This window comes from Onychostruthus taczanowskii, unplaced genomic scaffold (assembly GCF_017590055.1).
Source record: "Onychostruthus taczanowskii isolate IOZ18803 unplaced genomic scaffold, ASM1759005v1 scaffold10, whole genome shotgun sequence".
Classification (NCBI taxonomy): Eukaryota; Metazoa; Chordata; class Aves; order Passeriformes; family Passeridae; genus Onychostruthus; species Onychostruthus taczanowskii.
This window is the reverse complement of record NW_024496526.1, coordinates 17,878,106-17,901,345: the sequence shown is the minus strand read 5'-3', so window position 1 is coordinate 17,901,345 and position 23,240 is coordinate 17,878,106. Positions and strand designations below refer to the sequence as shown.

Genomic DNA, 23,240 nt, shown 5'->3' with positions numbered 1-23,240 from the left:
CAAGTTGCATTTTTTTTCAATTTTTATCCCAATTCAGCTGAACAGCTGGGAAGGTGACAACATCTACTACTATAGTGATGACAGTGAGACAAGCATCACCTCTAACTTGACATGGCCAGTGTATCGCTTTCCTTGCTAACAGCCATTGTCTTCATTACTCTTGCAGTAAAATTAAATGTACAGGAAATACTATATTTGAATGGCAAGCTTGAGTCATGCATGTGCCCTCATACATCCATAGAAAAGAGCAGGGATTTAACCACAAGAAAAAAGTTTGTAACATTTCCTCATTGCTAATTTTCTCTCCCGCTGATGTTCGTATGTTTTCTTAAGAGGAAAAATTTTCCAGTGTGCTCTCAACCTTTCTGACCAAAGTGTGCCAGTCTTAGTTTACAGAATTTATTCTGAAACTTTCAAACTTACTATTTTATAAATACCGTAATGACACTCAATGAAGAGTGTTATGGTGGAGTGTGAGTTCTCTTTTATCTGTTTGGAAAAAATGGGATGATAAAAAAACAACTGAAAATCAAACTATGTATCTTTAAAAGGAGGTCTAAAGCCTTCTTTTTAATAGTGGCTGTCACCTAGGATTCAGAACAATGAAAGGCCAGGCTTCAGCCATGGATCACAGAGTGTGCTATCAAATAAAGTGCTATAAAACAGAGCGTGAGATGGTACAGACTAAACACGGAAGGTCGACCATTTAGGGAATGCTTCATAGGCATAGTGACTCCGAGGAAGTGACTTTGTCCTCCTCAGAATGTCTAGGTGCCGACTAAACCATTTATTATGTGCGAGTTGCTGAACGTGTGTGTGAAGCGGGGGAGAGGGCGATGGTGTAAGTTACCTGAGGGCTGCTGGGCCTGGGGGAGCACGCTGTAGGAACTCCCTTGGCTCTGCTCGAGGGCCGCGCCTGTGGCGGGCGGAGGCCGGGCTGAGGCGGTCACCGTGTCGATGTCGGCAGCACAGCGTGCCCCGCTGCCCGCTCGGACACGGCTGGCGCCCGGCTGTGCTCTGGTGTGAGGGCGCGGCAGGGGCCGGGATAGCATCCGGCCCCGCCGACATCCCACAGGCGCTGGCACCGCCTGCGCCCACGCAGGGTTCGTGCCAAGGCAGCCATAGCGCCGGCGGCTGCTGTGCGGCTCCGGGCCGGAGCTGAGGGCGCGGAGGGCTGAAGGTCGCACGATCCGCGCCCGCGCTGCCTCGGGGCCGGGACCAGTGGCAGCGGTGAGAGCGGGAAACGCAGTGCGACTCCCCCCGCGGCCGGCGCGCAGTGGCGCGGCCCTCAGCGGGGCGGGTCGGCCCGGACTTCACCACGCCGGGAGGCCGGGGGGGGGCACCGCGCGTGCGCAGCTGCCTGGGCCGTGCGGGGGTGGCCGAGGCCGGAGGCGCCGCGGTCGGAGCGCGGGAGGTGCGGGCGCGATCCCCTCATGGCCGGCCGGGGGCCGTGCCTGGTGGCCGCGGGGCCCGCGCAGCCGGGGCAGGGTCTGCTTTAGCCGACACGTACCGCTGGAGCTCGGGGTGACTCCGCCGACCTTCCGAGCGCGTCCCCGCCGCGCTGCCGGCGCGATGGGTTGGGTGGGGATGGGCTGCGGGAGAGAGCAGTAGGGAAGGGGCTGCCAGCCGTGTCGAGAATTGCTGTAGCTCTTTCTGTGGGCCGGTGCTGCTGGTTTGTGGATTATGAGAAAAAATACGTAATTGCCAGAGAGATGATGCTGTGGTGCTGAGCATCTCTCTGGTGGCGAATGCTCCCGCTGCTCCTAGCTCCCTCAGTCGATTTATTGATACTGAAACCTCTTGTTCTTAGGTTTGCTTTTCTGCAGTGACTCCTGAAAGTCTCCTGACAGTGAGATCAAGGTGCCTTTTTCAGCTCATCTTTCCAGATGTTAAGCTTTCCCTGACTCTTCAGTTTCTCGTAGTTGAAAAAAGTATGTTTATTTTCTTTCTGCAGCTAAGATATGTTATTGATGCTCCTTCATTTGTTTAATGGTTTTAAAGAGTGTGGTAGTAAAACTGAGCATCCTGAAGTTAAAGTAGGTAGTATTCAATGATCTTGTTTTTAACTAAATTGGTGTGCCATACACTGTCTGAAGAGAACAAGTATTTTGCCCTTACACATGCACCTTTGTGTCTGTGTGTATATGTACATGCCTCTGCATATGTGTGTATACATTTATACATACTTACATGTCTACATACATATAAATATATTTGTGTGTATGTTTCTATGTAAAAAAAAGAAATGTGTGAGTATATGTGGTTTTGTTCACAAATGCCTCAGCACTGAAATTATTATTCAGAATGAAGCACTTATCTAAAACAGCAGACTATTATCTAAGTTAACTCAATATAAATAGTATTGCTGTTTTTTTTCATTATAAACAGCTTATAAGAGCTGTAGGCACTTCATTTTGGCTCTGCATTTATTCTCAGGAAACTTGTCTGTGATCTGCAGCATGGGGAGTAACTGGTTGAAATGTACCTCTCTGGGGATTTCCCTGACCTCAGCAGTATAAATCACTCATCTGATACAATTTAAACTGGTTCTAGCAGTTTTGCATCCTAGGGAAATGCATGTGAAGTTCACATTGCCTTTTGTTGTTCTGTGTAGCAGCAAATGCAATTTCTGGAGAGGTTCCAATGGTGCTCACCCAATTAATGTTCACATTTTGACTTAAATGTTTTAGTCAGTCTGGTCAAACGTTGAATTGGCAACACAAGTGTGTGGTATTGCACCGATGTTTTGCCTTCACTACTGTTGCTATCTGTGAAAATAAGCAGAAGGGAGCTCTTGGATGAATTCAAGCAAAAAGGAAAAGATGCAGGCAAGGACAGGTAGACTGGGAGGACTACAGAGAGATCTTTCGAGCAGTCAGGGATTAGGTTGGGAAGGCTGAAGTCCTGATGAAATTAAATCCAGCCAGGGATGTCAGGGGCAACAAGAAAAGCTTTAATAGGTATGTTGGTGATAAAAGGAAGATTAGGAGAAATGTTGGCCCCCTCTGGAAGGAAACAGGAGACCTGGTTACCCAAGACGTGGAGAAGGCTGAGGTACTCAATGACTATTTGGTCTTGGTCTTCACTGGAAAGTGCTCCAGCCACAAAAAGGCTGGAAAAGGTCTTTTTTACAAGGGCATGTAGTGGTAGAAAGGGGGATGGATTTAAACCGAGAGTAGGTTTAGGTTAGGGATTAGGAAGAAATTCTGGGCTGTGAGGGTAGTGAAGCCCTGGCACAGGGTGTCAAGAGAAGCTGTGGCTGCCCCATCCCTGGAAGCATTCAAGGCCAGGCTGGATGTGGCTTGGAGCAACCTGGGATAGTGGAAGGTGTCCCTGCCTATGGCAGGGGGTGAAACTGTGTGGGCTTTAAGACCCTTTTCAATCCAAACTAGTCTGTGATTTTATGATTCTCTGCTTAAACAATGCTAGGTGAAAATCGTACTTTGCAAATGAGTTTTTCTTTCTTTTTTTTTTTTCCTTCACAATTTATCGTGCTAAGGTAGTATGTTTCGTTTACGAAACGGGAAAATTAAGTCTGGTAACCTCTTTTCCAGATTTTTATTTTTTCAAATGGCAACATTAATTCACACTTTAGCGGATCACAGTGATGACGTCAACTACTGTGCCTTCTCATCATCGCGCTTGGCTACGTGTTCCTCGGACAAAACAATTCGCGTTTATTCTTTGGGCGACTTCGCCGAGCTCCCGTACTCGCCCTTGGAGGGCCACGCGTACGCCGTGCACTGCTGCTGCTTCTCGCCGTCGGGCCTCGTGCTGGCCTCGTGCTCCACGGACGGCACCGCGGCGCTCTGGGACGCGCGCGACGGCCGCAGGCTGGCCGTGCTGGAGCAGCCCGGCGCCAGCCCCGTCCGCGTCTGCCGCTTCTCTCCCGGGGCCGCCCATCTGCTGGCGGGGGCAGCGGACGGCAGCGCCGCGCTTTGGAACGTGCAGTCCAGGAAACTGTACCGGTGAGCGACGCATGGGTTCTGACAAGTGCTTTGTTTTGAGGTGAATATGGATCAGTCAGTATGCTGTACTGGATACAAGACACGCAGACTTTACACCACTGATGGATGTCACAAAGAAACGGGGATAGGATTTAGATGACCAAAAGATTTTCAGTAGGAGAGAGAAAAGTGCTGAGGAACTTTTTGGTTTTTTTAAGTTAAACAATGCGAACTCAAGAAGCTTTAATTTTTACAAAGTTATCATACAGCTAAATCCTGATTTTTAGAAGTTCATTTCATGGATTTAACATGAGATCAGGATGCATTGCACACTGTATGCATCTGATTTCTGAATAGTGGGTCAGCAAACTGTGGTACATAATACACAGTTAGTGGATCCTGACTGTACTGTGTGCTTTGTATTGCATTACACATAGTAGTATAAATTCAATGCTTTATTACTAGGAGTTTGGAGTCCAGGAAGGTCTTAGAAGCTTGCAGCAACCAGAGTTTGGAAACTATGGACCTGTCCTGAAACTGTACATTTTAGGAAGTGTTAGTGAAAGAAGTATTGGTGCCAAATAAGTTAAACATGACAGTCAACATTTCACATAGGTTTCTTGGAAACATTTGAAACAAAACAGATGAGAATATTTATTGGTTAAAGGCATGAACCTTAGAGCTATCTTCAGAGTCCTCCTCTACATCTCTGTCTTTCAGTGAATTCTTTAGGCCAGTTGTTGTAATCTGTATTTGGGCAAGACATTATTTAGGTTTTAGGGCTTATTACACAACTAAATAACTCTCTAAAGTAGTTAAGAATTTGAGCAAATTGATGTTTTACTCAGGATTGAGGGAGCAGCTGTTTCTGAAAGACAGAATTGTTTGATGTTGGTAGTCCCCTGTCAAGCATGTCCCTCGTTTTGTGGCCTCTTTGCCTTCCACATTGGTGATTTATGTGGGAACTGTGCAGTTTTTAAAATGATTGATTATAGTTACTTGAAATTGTGTAAATCTGGAAGTTGGTCCATAAATTGTCCAAGATTTTTGCCACCATGTTTTTTGTAATACATAAAGAAACACTGAAATGGTTCTAATAGTAAAGAGGTACTGATAACCTATTTTTTCCTAGTTTTATCTTTCAGAAAAATTGGGAAATTCAGTCATTAGTATTCTGAAATCTGAGGGTTTATTTGTTTTGAGGCATTAGTAGTGAAGAAATATTTTTTTAAAAAATTCAGAATGCTTGTTGCTGAAGGGAAAAACCCAGAAATATGAAAACAACATTTCTTACCATTGTATGGCCTTAATACATGCAGTGATGCATGGTTTACACCTACATCCTATTTTTATTCTAGTTGAGTGGTGGATGTATAATGACTACTTAGAAACTATATTGTTATTAGAAGCAAAAATTATCCTGCTTTGGTGTTTTCATTGTAGAGGAATAAGAAAAAACTTGAACATTACGGTCCCGTCCCCTTCAACTATTAAAAGTTCATTTCAGAGTGTTGACAGGCCAGCAGTAGTCAACTTAACTTTATATCTATTTTGGGATGTGCATGTGTGTATGTATTTTCAGCTGATGAATGTTTTTATTGTGATTTGTAATTGCCGGTAGAAAAATGTCCTGTTTTTAATAGTTGAAATCAGTATAACATAGAAATCATCAAAGTACTTAAAAATTATGTCAGAGGAAGTTAGTTAATCATCTAATGTCATTCTGTGGTCCTCTGTTTCTTTTGAAACAGTTGATTGTGTTGATGCTGAAATGAGAAAACATTTTACTACATTGTTTTGTCACTTGACTAAATATATGGATGGTAATTATAATAAAATTAGATAAAATTTACTCCTTATCTACTCAGCTGTTGTAATTGAGCAGTTCAGATTGTGAAGTAAGGTGATTATTTAAATAAGTTCTACGGTGGATGTGAACAACAGGAAAGCAAGTTGACTCATGTATTTTTTACTGGTCTCTGTTTCCTTTTCAGTAGTAAGTTACAAAACTGGCATTTGGCCTGCAAATTTTAAATGTATGCACAATGCTATTTATTTTACTGTTGCTGTCAGAACAGAATCTGCAACTTTTTGTGTGAAAGAAGGAAATTTGGAAAAGCTACACTAAAGAAAAAAGATTGTACATATAAAAATGGGAAGCACTGTAGTGGATTTGATAGTATTCTTAATAAAAGAATTAAGGGAGACAATGCTTTTTAGAAGGTCATGGGTCTGATTAGTGTGGCACTGAGGAAAATTTAATTGACTTGTCTTCTGTGACATTAAGTTTGACACCTCTGGCAGTAAATAAAATTTCTGTCAGTAAAAAAGCATTAGCAGCTGTTTTACAAAGTACAGTGACAGAGTAGGGCTGACATGTCCTGTCATGTGACTTTGTCATGGCTGTGATTTTCTCCCTGCACTTAAAGACTCAGCTTGGTTGGATCTGATGTCCATTAAAAGGAGTGAGACTCTTTTGGTTAATTTTAGGTTATCAGATAATATAAAGGATGTCAGGTTGACCCCACTTCCTTCCTGAGGGCTGACCACAATTCCGTATCTGCTACAAATTTTCTTTGAAGATTGTCACCCTGTTCTTCTAAGTTCTTCTAAGCCTTCTGATGTTTACATTTTTGTAACAAACTTTCTCACGCACTTTATGTAAATAATTACTGTTTTTACATTCTTTTCTGGAGGAGGAGAAATTTGATGCACTGTTAGTTTGTCTAGTGTCGTTGGAGAGGTGGCACTGTCATCCTCCAATCCACTGTCACTTTTGACAATCTATAAATGTTGAAGTCAGAAGTTAAACTTCCTTTTTTCTTACCTTGGAGGTTCCAGTGTGTGTGTCATTTTATTTTGTGTCCTAGAGCAACAGAAGAGCAGTTTTCCAAAGTGCTTCAGCTGACTTAATTAAAATACAGAATTTTTTTTCCACATTGCTTTCTCTTCTGTAAAGGTGGTGCAAAATTAGTCCTACATCAATAATCACAAAGTATTCTATTCAGCTACGGCTTATCATGTGGGCTAGTAGGTGTTCTCTTTTTTCTCTAAAACCAGAAGAATTGTCTGTCTTTTTTTTCCCTTGTTTGTGTACATGTAAATCTGTGTTAATTATAGTTGTATATTTATCTTTGACTTGTAAAATTATCCTGCCATAGACTTTTAACAGTGCACTCTGCCTTTTAAGTGTTAAATCCATGCAAATTGTCTTTAGTTTGAAAATTATTTTATCCCTCAGTTAAAATTATTGCCTTGGGCCTCCATCTCATGTTTTTCCTCCTGCTGTCAAAGAGCTGGTCTGGTCCCTGCTGCAGAGCTTATTTTGCTCTCTTTTCGTAGCTGGTTTGAGTTTCTCTTTCCTCTGTTAGCTAGTTCCAAAGTGCAAACCTTAGAAGAGTTTGGCTTATTGCATCAGACTGCATTTGAGAGGTCACTTTGTAGGACTTTACCTACTCGAAATTGAAATCCTGTGTACTCTTGCTTTTCAGATCTGGGAAAGTTAAAGGCGGTTCTTTGATGGCTTGTGCGTTTTCTCCCAATGGAAACTTCTTTGTCACTGGATCATCAAGTGGTGATTTAACCATCTGGGATGATAAAATGAGATGCCTGTGTAATGAAAAAGCACATGATCTTGGCGTGACCTGCTGTGATATTTCTTCACATCCAGTATCTGGTTAGTTATTCAATTCATTGGAGAAGGAATATTTTTAAAAAGAGTTATTTATTTCTCCCTAGCTCTTGTTTTCATATTCTTTTTGCCATTTGTGCTCAAGATACAAATGACCTTGTGAAGAGCTGATGTTTTGGAATATTCTGAATATTCTTAAGTAAAGGTTGTGGTCAGGTTGGTGGCAAGGAACGTACTAGGCCAACAAACAAGGTGATAACTTTGAGTAGCTAATAACCCCCATGGCAGACAAGGGTGTTAGGAGATGCAGTATTTGTTTACCATTCCCTTGACTCTTTTATACTTTGGTTCCCAAGGAGCAGGACTGGATTAAAACAATGCAGAGAGCTGTAAACCTAATAAGCTAAATGCTTGAACTGTGGAATATGAACAGATAGGCTATTTTCCTGCACCTGACTTTGTCATTTAGAGGAATTTGGGGGAGTAATGAGCCCAGAATCTCCTGCATTCCACTAAGATGTTCAAAATTCTTGGAGCTGTTTTAGCATTTGATCACGTTGTCATTTGCTTCTAATGGAGGTTAGGAAATTAGGAAGAAACCTCTTTCTCAGCTTTAGGAAGTAATGCAGCAACTTGACTTAACAAACTTGTATGCTTTCCAGATCCACTATTGAGACAAAGTGATCTTCATAGACATATTTAGGCTTTTGTATTCAGAATACACAAACTGCCCTTTCAAAGGCCCCAAAAGTTCTATCTGAGCAGCCACTTGCATCTTCAAGTACTGAACCTGGCAATAAGTACTGCAGTCTGTGTACCACCTGTCTAAGGAGGTGGTGCAGAGCAGGAAGAAAACAGGAGAGAAGCAGTGGGGAAGAAAGCAGGAGGAACCTGAGGAGGAAGGATGTGAACATACACTTCAGAACAGAGGATTAGTGAAAATACCAAATCAAACAAATATGTGCCCTCTGAAAGTGGTAGGATCTTACTTGGTGAAAATACTACACAAAAAACTCCATCGTGAACTAAGAGTTGCATCTGAGGGCAAAAAGTATGTTGCAGCTGAAACAGATTGGAGTGTAATTTCCACCATGCCATTTCATATTGAGATTATTCTCTTGGTTTAAAAATTACAGCCTTCTGCCAAGAAGGCAACAGGCCTTCTTGGCCTGTAGGTATTTCCTGCACTGTGGATTTGTTCTGGCTGATTTATGATAATTCTTGATTTTTTAATCTATATATTATTGAAAGTCAGCATATTTCCTTTTGTGTTTAATCATCAATGGTTGAACCTTCTGGGATTTTTGGCAGATTTAACACATTATGAAATGCATACAAGTAGTGTTTATCCTGTACAAGTAGAGATAGTTTTAAATTGAGACTCTCTTTACCTGCTTAATTCAGAACAAGTTTTGATCCGGAGTGTCTGATAGGTTTTTTGTGCTTCAGGCTGTAACAGGTGGTTCCTCTGCCTTTGGAGTGGATTCAGTCACAGTTGCCTAGGAGCTCATGGGATCTAAAGCAGTTGTGGTGGAGTTTGGTGGAGTTTACCATCTTAAGGAATATAGGTCAGGTAAGGAATAGAGGCAGGCTCCTGAACTTTAGGAAGGCAGACTTCCAGCTCTTCAGAGAGGGTGTCAGTGGGATCCCCTGAGAGACTGCTCTCAGGGACAAGGGAATGGAGCAGAGTTGGCAGATCTTTAGGAAAGTCTTCTACTGAGTGTTAGAGTCAGTGGTCCCCAGGAGCCAGAAACTGGGCAAGGAGGGCAAGAGACTTGCATGGCTGAGTCAAGAACTGCTGGTCAAACTAAAAGGCAAGAAGCAAGTGCACAGGCAGTGGGAACAAATACGTGTAACCTGGGAAAAGTATAGAGATGAATTTGATTGTGTAGGGAGGGGATGAGGAAGGCTGAGGTGAAGCTGGAACTGAACCTGGCAAGTGGTGCAATGTTCACAGGCTCTCAGCCACCAGCACCCCCAAATCCTTCTTGGCAGGGCTGCTCTCCACCTGTTCACCCCCCAGCCTGGATTGTTACTGGGGGTTGCCCCAATCCAGTTGGCACACCAGCACCTGAGCTTCCCATGGGCCAGCACTCAAGCTTGTCCAGGTCCCTTTGGGGTCCTCCCAGATCCTTGTCCTTCTTGTGTCACCTGCACCACTCAGCTTGATGTAATCTGCAAATTTTCTGAGGGTGCACTTGCTTCCTTCCTGCTGCCTATTTAATATCTTAATGAAGATATTAAATAGCCCTGTTCCAAATACAGAACCCTGAGGGACACTACCAGTCCATTGGGACTCTGAGCCAATGACCACTACTCTCAGGCTGCAACCATCCAAACACTTTCTTATGCATCAAACAGTCCACTTGTGGAACATGATAATTCAGAAATGTTTGTAGCCACTGAATCAAGAAGAGAAAGCTGTAAAACTGTTATTGTGGTATTTCACACATAATGCAGTATTTACTGAGTGTTTGGCTGGATTGCAGTCATGAAATGTCAGTTTATAAAAGTGAAAAGTTGAATGTGTAAAAGTATGAAAATTCCCTGGCAGATACTCTCAAATTTGTACAGGTGTATGTGGTTAATTTTGAGAATTGCAGAACTGCATATAACCATATAATTTAGATTTAAAGACTCTAGCAGTATAATCAGAGGATTCAAACATTTCCCACCAAGAAAGCTTAAAACATGAGCACAGCTCTGATCTTAATATACTTATTCAGAAAAGAGTATAATGATACCTATTTCTTACATCCAAACTGTTTTACAACTTCTACAACGATTTTTATGCTGATGTAGTTTGCTGATCTGCTGTTATTTTCAATGTTTCTGACTCCCATTTATATATTTTAATTTTATCAGATAGTGAAAATGGATTCAAATACTTCCAGATGGCTTCCTGTGGACAAGATAATCATATCAAACTCTGGCTTATTTTGTTTTCAGATTTCTTAGGTTTGTATAGAAATGCTTTTTGAATATGCCAATGTCTTAGGTCTTTAGTAACAATTTAAATAAAAAATCAAACTTATACTACTGGATTCACAGCCAAACTAACCACAAATTGAAAGATTTCTTTTAATTATTAGCTGGAGAGCAGCTAAGGCGTTCAGCACTTTGTGATGCTATGCCATGTAGATTTTATTTAGCAATCTATTTATCAACAAGTATTGAAAGTAAAGATTTTTTTAAAAATTCTACTGCGGCCTTTCAACAGGTTGATAGGTTGAAACCTCTTAATCTGCCTGGCTAGTGAGAGGGTTTTTTTCATGTTTCAGTATATCCTGGGCCTTGAATAAGAGCTGGAGAAAAGAATGTAGGCTCCTGCAAAAACTATAATGTGGAGACTAACTAAATTGCCAAAAATATCTTCAGTGGTTACTTTTTTGTAATCTGCTTTATATAAAAGTGTGTAAGGATTAATACTGGGTATCCAAATACACATTTAATTGTCTAAAACCTTGTGAGACATGCTAAGACTACAAAGTGATAAAGTTGGAGATATTAAAGGGGAAGTTGTCTCTGATCTTTTTATCCCCTTTTTTGTAAACAGTATATCACAGAGTCTCATCTTTGGTGGAGCTTTGGGCTTCTTAAAGCAGCTTGTGTTATACCTTGTCAAATGTAGCCATATGTAATAATATACTTTTTGTATTTTTAGGTGTTCAGTTAAAATATAAATGCACACTGAATGGGCACTCTGCCCCAGTTCTGGCTTGTGCATTTTCATGTGATGGACAGATGATAGCCTCGGGGTAAGCAGCACCTTGTTGAAATATCAAGCTGTCCAGGTTCACGCTCCAGTATTGTAAAACAGAAAGGTCAAAAGAGTTAAAGATTTCTAAATATTTATTACCAATAATTAAGGAACAGTTCTGTGACCTCTAGAGATGTTGAAGTATCTTTACAATCAGTCTGTAGGTGATGGAGTTTGAAATCTTGGGTTGTGGAAAAGGTTAATGAAACACTTACCTTTTCCTTCTCTGCATCACTTTAATGTCAATGTATTTTTCTCAGGTCTGTGGACAAGTGTGTCATCATCTATGAAACTGTAAGTATAGCATAATACAGGATCATTTGTTGGGTGTTGTCTTTAAATATAAGCACTGCTTCTGCAGTGTCATTTCAATGAAAAAATACTAAAGAATGCAAATGATACTAAGCCAAAATACTTAGTGTGCATTTGGGGGCAGGAGGGGAAGGAGTCTAAGGAAAAATATCTCCTGAGAATTGATCAGTCTTCCTCACTTTTTATTTACATTGTGAGGATTTGTAAGTTGATTTCTCTGCAGTAGGGTGTTACTCAATTAATTCCATATTTACGAGTATTACAAGAATCAGATTGAAGTGAAAGGATTTTTTTCTGCTCCTAACTTTAGCTTAGCTTCCAAAGCAAAGAAGACTGTACCTATTGACATAAAATCAGGAATGGTGGACATAGACATTCTGTAGTTAGTTATGTGTAAAGTGCACATAAAATAGAAGCATAATAAAGAATTCAAGAAAATGTTTACATTAAGTACAATGTCTTAAAAACCTATTGTTTAAGCATTTTCTGTATAACATTGTTATCTCCTTTATGATTCACCTGTAAGTGGTATATATATATATATTTATAGTATTAAAAACAATAATTTTGCTGAAAATGAAGGATGAACAAATTTTAAACTTCTTCAGCTTATTCTGCACATACTTGTTGTATTAATTCAAATTTTAAATAAGCATTAAAGTTTTTCACCAAAATCACTAATACAATACCTGCAGAGTTTTTGGCCCAGTTATTTTAGTAGTTTGAAGTTTAGACAGATATGTAAAATGTCCTCTAGAGTTCAGGAGCTTCAGAAAATTTGAAGATGAAGAAAGCCACAGCCTAAATATTTCTTAATACTGTTCATCAGCTTTTGTGGCCTTAGGTTCTTATCAAATGGGACAATAACTTTTCTAGTTCTGAAATTCTCCTTTGGAGATAGCCAAAACCTGCCTGGACACCTGCTCTAGATGATGCTGCTTTAGCAGAGGGGTTGGACTATATGATCTCGGAGGTCCCCAACCATCCTGTGATTCTGTGGGGAAAAGTAGGGACAATAAACCTTTGTGGGAGGGAGAGAGATTTCAGCCTATATTAGGGAACTTTGATCATGTTGGACAGCTCAAAATATTGGAGTGCTGACTGATCAATTAGTGATTCAGAATAATTTTGCTCATCATCTTTCCAATCTGTCTATACCTATATGTCAAAGAAATGCTATTTTTTGTAGGAGGGAAAATCTTTCCATAATAAGTTAAAACTGCCAAAATTCAGGAATTTCATATTTGAGTTAGTATTTAGTGGCTAAATAGAGAATAGGCCAAACAGGTGTGGTTGAAGGCTTGTGGGTTGACCTCCACAATGACCCTTTTGATAATTTCTAATACAAGATTGGTAGAAGAAATGTCTTTATCTACACAACCAACCAATATAGATTTAATTCAGTCAGTGTTTCTAGCACTCTTCTCCCTGCTTGTTCCATGCTGGCTGATTGTGCAGGGGAACAGTGCTCCAGGGAATCAAATAGAGACTTAGGAATAGGAAATTCAAGTGGCATTTCTGACTCTGCTGCTGATCAGCTTTGTCAAGGTTGTGTAACTTCTCTGAAGGTACCCTCTGTCACTTTTCAAGAAGCAATATTCCCTGTTTTGAAAGGAAGCAAACAAATGCAGAAACACTTTTTTATTCTTTAAGATTTAAAATCACAAAAACTCTTTTACAGAGTACTGGCAATACCCTTCATACTTTGTCTCGGCATACAAGGTAAGAAATCAGCATGATTATTCTGTTTCATAAATAAAATAAATCCTTTTCTAATGAATTTTCAGACATCTTTTTTTTTATTTGTAGATATGTTACAACTTGTGCTTTTGCACCATGTAGTCCCTTACTTGCCACAGGCTCAATGGATAAAACTGTGCACATATGGCAGCTTGACCTTAAGCAACCCTGTGCAGGTCAGTGTGTGAAGTATTTGAAATCTGTTTTTTTAAACTCAAAACACCTTCTGAAGATGCAAAAATCCCTCATTCTTACCTGCACTTAATGTACAACATCAGGATTGTGTTCATGCTTTTTATCTTCTTATTAACCTGATTAATGCCCAGAAGAGGTATTCTCTTTTTGTTATTTTGTAAAGAAAAATATACTGGACATATCTTAATTTTATTAATTTGCTGTATCTGTTTTTCTGATATTTGCAATTGCTTATTCTTTGGACAGCATGTAAGAGATGAATGTTATTGCCAGAATGTTGAAAGACTTCTTGGACACCCATAATTTGTGACGAGTTGAAAATATGCTAATTGTAGTTGTCAATTAGAAATGCACCTTACCGGTCGTTACAGGTGAAAAACTAATTGTGCAAATGACATTAGTGCCATTAATATAGGATAACTAATGTACAAATTACACCAGCATCTAAAGTTTGTGGAACAAAGGTACATATTGTTCAAAGCACAGCAGTAAGTTTGGATTTTGGTGTGCCTTCTAAGGATGTGCAAGATGATTCCAGTGTCTGCTAGCACTTTTCTGGTTGTTTGTTCAATTCAAATTTGACAGAAGTGTAGGCATCTAAGAGATTAAATTCCTCTAAACTTTGAAAATTGATACCTAAAAGGTAAACCCAAATTACTGCCCTCCCTCACAAAGGAATGTCTAAGAAGCATCTATTTTCTTAGTTGAAGAATGTATAGTACTGAGAACACTTAAAAACAGGATCTATTAATGACATTGTTTCTTTGAACTGAGAATTTCATTGTTGTTTGCTTTTGCGGGGTTGTGGTGAGGTTTTTTTGATTGGGGGAGGGGGAGACGATGTTGTTTGGTTTTAATTGAGTTTTTTGTTTGTATTGTTTTTAAACTTTTTTTCATTTTCAAAGGACGTACTGTAGAAAATGAATCAAAGGTGGCTGTTGAGGACTGGTCAGAGGATGATGTTTCAGCCTGGCTCTGTGCACAGGATTTAGCAAACTTCGTTGAACTTTTCAAAATGAATAATATTGATGGCAAGGAACTACTCAATCTTACTAAGGAAAGTCTTGCTAAGGAATTAAAAATCGGTAAGAGTATTGAAATCCAAATAGTTTTTAATCTCTAGAGTATTTTGAAATGTTGGAATGAAGGTAAGCTAGGAGTTCCATACATAGATTTTTTCCCCCTGAAATGGCTTTTTTATTTCATTTCCAGGGCTGGTAAAAATCCCCTTAAGTTACATTGTCCACAGTATTCCTTTTGTGTGTGTGTGTGTTTGCTCATACCTGGATACTTCTACTTCACTTCTACTAATGATGCTGTTAAATTGTCTTACCTGATTTTGTTTCTATTTCCATTGTTCAATCTTGTATTATTAAGCTGTGGAAAAGTAATTTCAGCTTTTCTCTGCAATTCATGTTTCTCACTTTGGTAAATAGGGTGGTCTATAGTTTTTCCTATCAGTCTGCAGAAGTGCCATGTTTAGAATTGAGGGTGTTCACCAACCTGGAATTGAACAGTGAAATTCCTATGTGTGCATTTGCTGATGACTTTTGGTAAGGACCAAGCAAAGTTTGCCTGGCTCAGACAATTTTTAATACATCAGGTTCCTACACTGTCCTATTGTTTTATTGCAAAACTGTGATTACATTTTAGAAGGAATCAAAAGGAAGCACCATATTACTAATGATTCCGCAGTGGTCATTATGAAATAAGAAGTTTAAAGATCGTAAACTGCACTGGAACTTTCGAAATACAAGTTCTCTATCAATTTTGATGGCCAGATTTAGATGTAAATTAGGTGCTAATACATTTGTTAAACTGAAGTCAAGTATAACAAAAGGCTGAATGAGATAAGAAACCTTTTAAAAAGTGCAGTTGGATATTGTTCATTGTAGGAAGACTGCTCCCTTCCTTTGTGTGTTTGTGTGGAATTGGTCTATATTGGATCATATTATCTCTGTGTAACAGCTGGCTTTGTTGAAATCTAGAAATAACAGAAATGCTGGGAATCTGTCAGGAATTGTCATCCATGAAAGACACTTGGTTTCCTCAGTTTATGCAAACATTTTCCTTAGCACTGCTGTAGCCTAAAACTTTGTTGCAGCAATTGCCAGCTGAGGCTAATCAGATAATGCTGACTAGAAAGTTCTGTGAGAATTGAATGTAGTATGATTTGCTACAAAGAGAGTTCTCTGTGGGGAAAGAAATCAACAAAGGTATATATATCTGACTTTAAAAATTGCTATCTGCCCTAGCTCAAGCATTTACAAAGGAGGAAAATACTATTTGCCTAAAATGAACATTTTCTATCTTACTCAATTCCTGTTTAACTAAATTTTAGGTGTCTACCACCACACAAATGCTTGAATGAGCATGTCCTTTCTCTCCTTGATAAGCTGTTATCTTTCCTCTGAGACTGTAAGAACTTGCTAAAGACCTCTAGAAGTTTTTCACAGTGTTTGCAGTTTGGAGGACATCAGTGTTCCTTCAGAAAGCAGAGGCTCAGGCACCTTTCAGTGCCTTTGTAAGCCCCAGCCAGCAGTGCTGCACAGCAGGTGTGCTGGATCACAGGTGGGTATGACCAGGGGTGTGGAATGCCAGCGTGAGGGTGAAAGGACGTGCAGTCTGTTGGAGATGCTGGCAGCACCTGTGCACGGCTGTACCCTCGCAGTGGCACTGCAGTGTCTCGTGGCAGGGTGTGGCTGCAGGGCAGCGCCGCACGCGCACCAAGTCAACTGCATGGCACCAGGCCACTGCTCTGCCACGGCTCTGCTGCACTTGCACTGATCTTACTGACTGTTTTCATCATTACCTGAAGTTCCTGGTGCACAGCAGCAGAGAGAACCTGTGGCAGGGCTGACTGCAGGCTGGAATGGGAGCCAGGGCTGGCTGCAGGCTTTTGGTTTAGATGGAGATGGAGCTTTTGGTTTAGATGGAGATGGAGCTATGTCTCCTGTAACACAGGTGTACTGACTATTCCAAGACCTGACCTCTTTGCCTTACCTGTCTGTGCTGTCCACTTCGTGTACAAATAATTTTTCAGAGTCTCTAGGCCTGCGCAGTAAAGTTCTCCAGAAAATTGAAGAACTGAGGATGACAACGACCTCGGTTTCTGTTCCTGATGAGTTCCTATGTCCTATAACAAGAGAGCTTATGAACGATCCTGTCATTGCCACAGGTATGTCTTCACATGACATGGGTTAAAACTAATTACTTGAGGGTAAAGATAGGCCCATTTTTGTGTTCCTACACCTATTTGAACATCACACCTAGAAAGATAAACTATTCTAAATAGCTATTGCAACAAACCAGAATTGTGATAAACATTTAATTTGCTGAATTACAGCTCTGATATGGAGAAAAATACTCTAGCAAGCAACTTCTTCCTTTTCTTAATGTGCCTCCCTTTATGTGCCTTTGTAAATATAATTACAAGCCTAATTACAGTGTTGGTTCAGTAAGTGCAAAATAGAATTGTGCATTCAGTGGGGCAAAAAGTAAACAAACAAATCAAACCAGCCCCCCACAAAAAAAGCCCAAAAAACCCCAGGCTCATTTCTATGCTTAGCACACCATCTACAGAGCACTTAAAAGTTTGCACAGAATGAGACTCCTTTAAATGCAGCAGCCATTGGAACTGTGATATGCCAGCAGCATAAGATGTTACATAGTTAAAACATTTTATGAAGAACTATTTTTTTGCAGTTCTGTTATTGGGGGGAGAAGGAAGGAGGTGCATATAAACATCAGAAGATCAGTATAATTTTTTTGTTGCTCTGTAAACAGTAACTAACTTCACCCAGTTCTGAGGTATTAGGGCAGACTTCTGAGAATTAAAATGGCCAGAATATGAAGACATTTGCCAACTGCTGGAGTGCGAGTTGCTTTATTTAATAAGGAGTAAGGAGACAAGAGGAGGGGCATAGGGCCCGGGTTTGTACTCCACCACAGATACTCCTGGGTGACTGACACTAAACTGGAGCCTAATTTCTGTTCAAGGATCAGCTGGTTCAGCTACCAGCTCTAAGAGCCGAAGTCCTGAACCTGGGCAGGTGCTGAAGACTCTGTGCAGGGCTGGGTCAGCCAGGTGGACAAGCCCCCTGTCCAGTAAAGCAGCAGGCTTTAGCTGTGTTAAGCAATTGATAGTAATGAGCTTTCACTTCACATTATGGATCGTTCAAACTGAAAAGAAAGTCTTATTTAACTTGTGCATAATATATTTTGGTGCTTTGCAGGCAGGACAGATACATGAAACTAGCCAGAACTGTTTATATCCACAGTCAAGATTTCACATACAGATCTATTCTAGATCTCAATTTTCCTTTTTGGATGTATTTCCTTACTTCCCTTTCACAATTAAACAGCTAACAAACATCTGCACAGTGCCACAGTGGCCAAGCCTCTGTAATATGAGCTTTTGTTGATGGTGTCTTTGCAGATGGCTATTCCTATGAAAGGGAAGCAATGGAAAACTGGATCAGCAATAGACGATCTAGTCCCATGACGAATCTTCCTCTCCACTCTCTTATGCTCACACCAAACAGAACACTAAAAATGGCCATTAATCGCTGGCTAGAGACTCAGCAGAAATAGTTAAACCACTTAATTTTGAAGTTGTTTGTTAAAATTAATTGAAATTTTATGCAGCTGGAGGAATTAATTGTATCAGAAACACATGGAAAGAAAAACTTGTGCTTCGCTTCTATCTGTGGTTGGTTCAGCCTTCACTGGTGGAAACTCCCAGAACAACTTTAATTTCCTAGTAGTTTTACTTTGTGGTATTTCTGTTTAAGAGTCAAGTACTCAAAGTTTTTCAAATAAAATTTTCTTAAAATTTTTATTACGTTTATGAGTTTTGAGTCTTCATCTTGCCAAGTCAGTCTTTCAGAAGGTGAGAAATAGCAAAGTGTAGGATCTGTATTTCTTTTTCTACTCTAACAAATCAAAATGTGCCTGTCTTTCTCTGTTCCCCATTACTGGACAAGTAGTTGGAAAAGCTGGGAGAGAGTTTCTGCTGTAACCATCTGGGACTGCATCTCATCCCACAGGTATATTAATAATCTTTATTTTGTATGGAAAGAATACAGTAGCTGTGCAAAAATAGAACTACAGGACAAGACTAATATAGGACTTGTACAAAATATCAGAGAAACAGTAAACAATAAATAAGCTAAAGTATAATGAGACAAACTGCAAAAGGATGTGTAGAGCCGGGTACAGCTGTTTACAATGTACACAGAACACTGTAATCAAGCATGATGGGAAGTGTATAAAGCTGAGCACTCCAACTGAATTGCACTCACAGGAATGTCACTGCAGCAGCTCGTTTTCAGCACGTTCTTGCCAGTAAAAATCCTCATTTCCTTAAAAAACCAACGTCTTAACTTCAACCTGTCATGCAACTGCACGTACGCTGTTCTTCAAACTTTCATGTTCCTGCCATCCCTTTCTTGGGTTTCCCATATAAACGTTTACTAAGCATTTAGTTGTTGTACCTTTTCACAAATAAACAATAAATCATTTTGCTTTAAGATAGCACCCAAAGGTGATTAGATACCCTATATAAAGTGCGATTACTGTTAATAGGCCATAATATTGTGTTCTTCAGTGCAATAACCAATATGGTCAAAGCCTCTCAATACACATGCAAATGTCACTCATTTTATTTAATTTCCTCTATTTACTAAAAATAGTTATATTTACATGTCAAAGCATGGCTGCTTATAGTTTACTCATACACAAATTATTTATGCTTCCTAAATGTACATCATGCAACCCAAATTAGATCCCACTAGAAAAGTGATAAAATAATTTGCTTTTTAAAAAATGCATGCATGCACAGATCTGAGTATTGTGCAGCAGATTATCTCCCTAAGTGCTGCTGTGAGACATCAGCATTTGAGAGGCACGAGTACTATGTGTGAGATACAAGAGAACCAAAAGCCAAGATTGAAGCTGTATGTGAAAGGAAAGGCTTATTTAATGGTAACATGTAATGGAAAGGACTTCTCTGCTCAAGCTGCTAGGCCAACCTAATTGAGTCTTTCTACACTAATTTCTTATTCCAGTTACTGTCACTGCCCTGTGATGGTAGGAACAGCTGGAAGTGGTTGTATCCCATTAAAGACTGCTCCCAGGGACCCAGCCATGCCGAGGCAGTCAGTGTTTTGTAGAGCAGTCAGACCCTGTGATGTTGTGAGCCCTGTCAGTGTACAGAACAGTATTTATACATTTGATTCAATGAATGATCGCTTTGGTTTTGCTGCGGTGACGTGACTGAGGTGGCCGTCCTGAGTGCTGTGCGATGGCAGTCTGGCTACAGCATCAGGGTATGAATGAGAACCTTGGTTGGGTGATCTGCTGTCTGTGCAGTGGGGAGGGATGTGGCACGTGAGCTCCTCCTGTTCTTTTGCTTGCATGCTGCTCTGGCTGCCATCTCCCAGGGCAGCACCTGTAGAGGATCCCTTAGTTGAGTAGTGTTTAACTGAGAACTGCTCCACGTTGGAGGGCTGAATGCCTGCAGAAACAATGTTTGTGGATAATCCATCTGCTGCCTGAGAGTGCCAAGTGCGACTAGATTGTGTGTTTTGCTGCTGAAACCTCGCAGTCTTGTCCATGATTCCCATAAACGGGGTATTGCGAGGGCGGTGCTCAGTGCCCTGAGCTTGACTGATGTTGGTATCCTTGAGTCGAACATCTGGGCCCAACCCCTTAACACTGCCTGACAAACTGCTGGCTGAAGTGAAGCTGCTGGATGAGCTGGCAAGAATCACACTACTGGATGGAGAGCCACAAGAGGCACCACTGGGTACAGGGCTTTGCTGCCTTGAGTCACTGAAATTCATTGGAGCAGAGGCTGTTGATGTGTCACCAGGTTTAGATTTACTAGGAAAAGAACGAGAAGACAGAGTCTCATGATGTTGTGGATGTGAACGCTGGCTGGACACCAGCTTCTCATTGTGCAGCAGTTCAGCAGTGGGATCTGTGGAAGTGCTTCCAGATGACAATGTGCTTGTCCCATCCACCTGTTGACTTCTACAGTGCCGGATGGGCAAGGGACTGTGGGGGAGATGCTGCAAAGATGATTGTGGCTTGGTGCTACATTGACTGCTTCCAGGTTTAGATCCAGGCTGGATGGAGCTCAGATGCTGGTTAGTTTTTACAATCTGTGCCTGCTTTGTTGGCTGCATGACCAAGCCTGGCTCTCTCAGGTACTTGTTGTTTGCTCTGCTTTGAGGGGACACACACTGAGCTTTCTGAACACCTTCTTGAAGGGTCCTGCTAAATAACGAAGCAGCTGAGGAACACTGCAGCCTTTGTGGAGGAGAAACAGATTCACTGGGGTGTGGCAGCTCATCTTCCCTGTCTTGAAGATTAAAATCATCATTCACACCTGGTACAATTCCTTCCTCCTCATTATCAGAATTGTTGGTTTGTTCAAGTAGCTGTGGAGACTGATGCTTCTGTTGCTGTGTTCTCTGGAACTGTTTGCACTCCTCTTCCACCCGAGCCAAGAGACGTTTTATCTCCTGATTGCTGGGGCATATCTGAGCGGCTTCCCGTAGGTCAGAGAGAGCAGCAAGTAGTTTTCTGTTTAGGAAGAAATAAGTAAACAATGAAAATTGGGGAAAATCTGTGTCCCAGCATTGCCTACTACTAATCCACCTCCACCCTTTCAGCAAAATGTCCTGTTTTGTTGCTTCTTGCTGCAGGTGGTGACAAATTAGAACTGGAAATTCTCCACCTCAGGAAATTCTTAACTAGAGGGGAAGTGCAGACCCAACCCTGAACGCTTCCCTAAAGTACCCTGACACTCCATGCAGGCTGGCAGGAGAACTCTCTGCTGGGAACACCAGGAACTGACACTTTGTCTCACAAGCTCTTCCAGAGTTACCTCCAGAGTAGGTAACCTGCTGAATTCTGCTTCATGATGATTTATTGATATGTTTAGAAAAGACATGGTGAATCAAAAAGGTACCTCTTCCCGTACTTCAGCTACACCACTACAGTTTGTTATTCTTTCAACCTACACAGATAGTTCCTCCTCTCTCCCCTTATTTTTGTCTTCAACTGCTAATGATTCATCATATTCTTTCCTATCAAAGCAGCCACTAATAAATCGTAAGCTTGGCAATTAATAATGAAGCACTGAAGTTGGGTGGCACACTGCTGGTCACATTCTGCTGAGTCATGTGGAGCAGCAGACCCAGTCACTGTTACATTTAAAATAATCCCTCTTCAAATGAATTTGTTACTTTCTGGACTGCCTCGTAAGTACTTACAGAGCATTCAATATCACTATTTGGATGTGGCTGGTTTTATCTGATAAGAGAGACCTAGTACAGATGCAAAGTGCACTAAAAGATAATATTTTCTTTGCAAATTTGAAATGTAACTATCAGAAAAGAACAAGTTATTAAAAATGGCAAGTTAAAAAAAAATCTCTGCAGACATCACAGAATCAAACAGTACCTGCTGTTCCTCTTGGCTCTCGCTCTGGCATAATAGGCTTCATAACACTTAGGCTTCAGATCCAAGGCTTTGGTAGCAAACTCTTCAGCCATTCCAAAATCCTAACAAAGGAATCAAACACACTCGTTACGCAGTCACAGCAAGCTGCCAGCTGCGGGTCCCGCGCCGGCTCCAGGAGCGCAGCCAGCACGCGTGGCGGAGGCTGCTGCCCCAGCCCGCAGGAGCAGGTGTTTGCTCAGAGCACACACGGGCACAGCCACAATCTGGTTGTGCTGGTTGATAACAAAGGTAGCGGCTGCTGCCCCAGCCCGCAGGAGCAGGTGTTTGCTCAGGGCACACACGGGCACAGCCACGGCATCTGGTTGTGCTGCTTGATAACAAAGGTAGCAGTGTTTTCCATTCAGTCTTTTAAAAGTACTGCAAAGATCCAGCAGTTTGTCATTCCACAATAACTGCATGATGTAAGACCAGCTGTAACAGATCCCCCACGGCAACACGCCCTCATCTTATAAGCCACCCATTTATTGACATGATAAAGCCCAAGATCAGGATATAGTGAAAAGGATTCTAAAATACCACAGATGGATGTCCACATACAACCCCAGCAATGCAGCAGGTATAAGTTTCCCAATGCCAGAGAGGCAGCAGAGTAAGAGCAAGAGCTTACATTTGTTTTGCGGCGACATCGTGACAAATTCAGGTATAATGAAACTCTCAGCTCAGTGAAGGCTTTCATTTCCTCACCAAACCCTTCCCTTGGGAACTTCCTCAATGCATACTGATAACGCTGTGCTGCTTCCCTCATCTTGCCTTTCTGCAAATTTTAGGGAACAAGAGGTTTTTCACAAACTTTTAATATTGCAATACGGTTGCCAAAAAGCATATTTATATTTGACATCTACCAAGATGCCCTTCAAGCAGAAAACACAGACACAGATTTTTTAATAAATATACACAGTATGAACTGCACTGGCAGAAAAAGCACACTGAGAGCCTGCATGTTAATCAGAGTTTGTGTCCCTTTCTGAACTCAAATGTTTAATGGTATTTGACAAGGATAATACTTGCACTAATATGTACTACTAGTACCAGAAAAAAATAATATAATCTGATGTATTACTACTCTGTTTTAAAGAGACTAGTAATATATCAAATTATATAACTGATAAGGAGGCATAAGGGC

The 23,240-nt window shown here is 41.0% G+C and overlaps 2 protein-coding genes across 6 annotated transcripts in view; one reads left to right on the top strand and one right to left on the bottom strand.

Moving 5' to 3' along the window:
• Positions 1-1,353: 1,353 nt before the first annotated feature.
• On the top strand, positions 1,354-18,428 carry WDSUB1 (WD repeat, sterile alpha motif and U-box domain containing 1). The gene is made up of 12 exons (XM_041403467.1): positions 1,354-1,414; positions 1,811-1,931; positions 3,555-3,968; positions 7,439-7,623; positions 10,444-10,536; positions 11,243-11,336; positions 11,599-11,632; positions 13,332-13,372; positions 13,460-13,566; positions 14,491-14,670; positions 16,629-16,763; positions 18,024-18,428. The coding sequence occupies exons 3-12, from the start codon at positions 3,571-3,573 to the stop codon at positions 18,176-18,178; spliced, it is 1,422 nt and encodes a 473-aa protein (XP_041259401.1). The 5' UTR covers positions 1,354-1,414; positions 1,811-1,931; positions 3,555-3,570; the 3' UTR covers positions 18,179-18,428.
• A 206-nt stretch (positions 18,429-18,634) lies between these two features.
• Positions 18,635-23,240, bottom strand: part of TANC1 (tetratricopeptide repeat, ankyrin repeat and coiled-coil containing 1) — a 61,921-nt gene continuing 57,315 nt past the window's right edge. For all 5 annotated transcript variants that reach the window (XM_041403427.1, XM_041403436.1, XM_041403446.1 and 2 more), the window contains 3 exons: positions 22,725-22,871; positions 22,058-22,158; positions 18,635-21,175 (listed from right to left, as the gene is read on the bottom strand). In XM_041403427.1, coding sequence (XP_041259361.1) covers positions 19,810-21,175; positions 22,058-22,158; positions 22,725-22,871 — 1,614 coding nt within the window. In that variant the 3' untranslated portion in view covers positions 18,635-19,809. The remainder of the gene's footprint in view (positions 21,176-22,057; positions 22,159-22,724; positions 22,872-23,240) is intronic.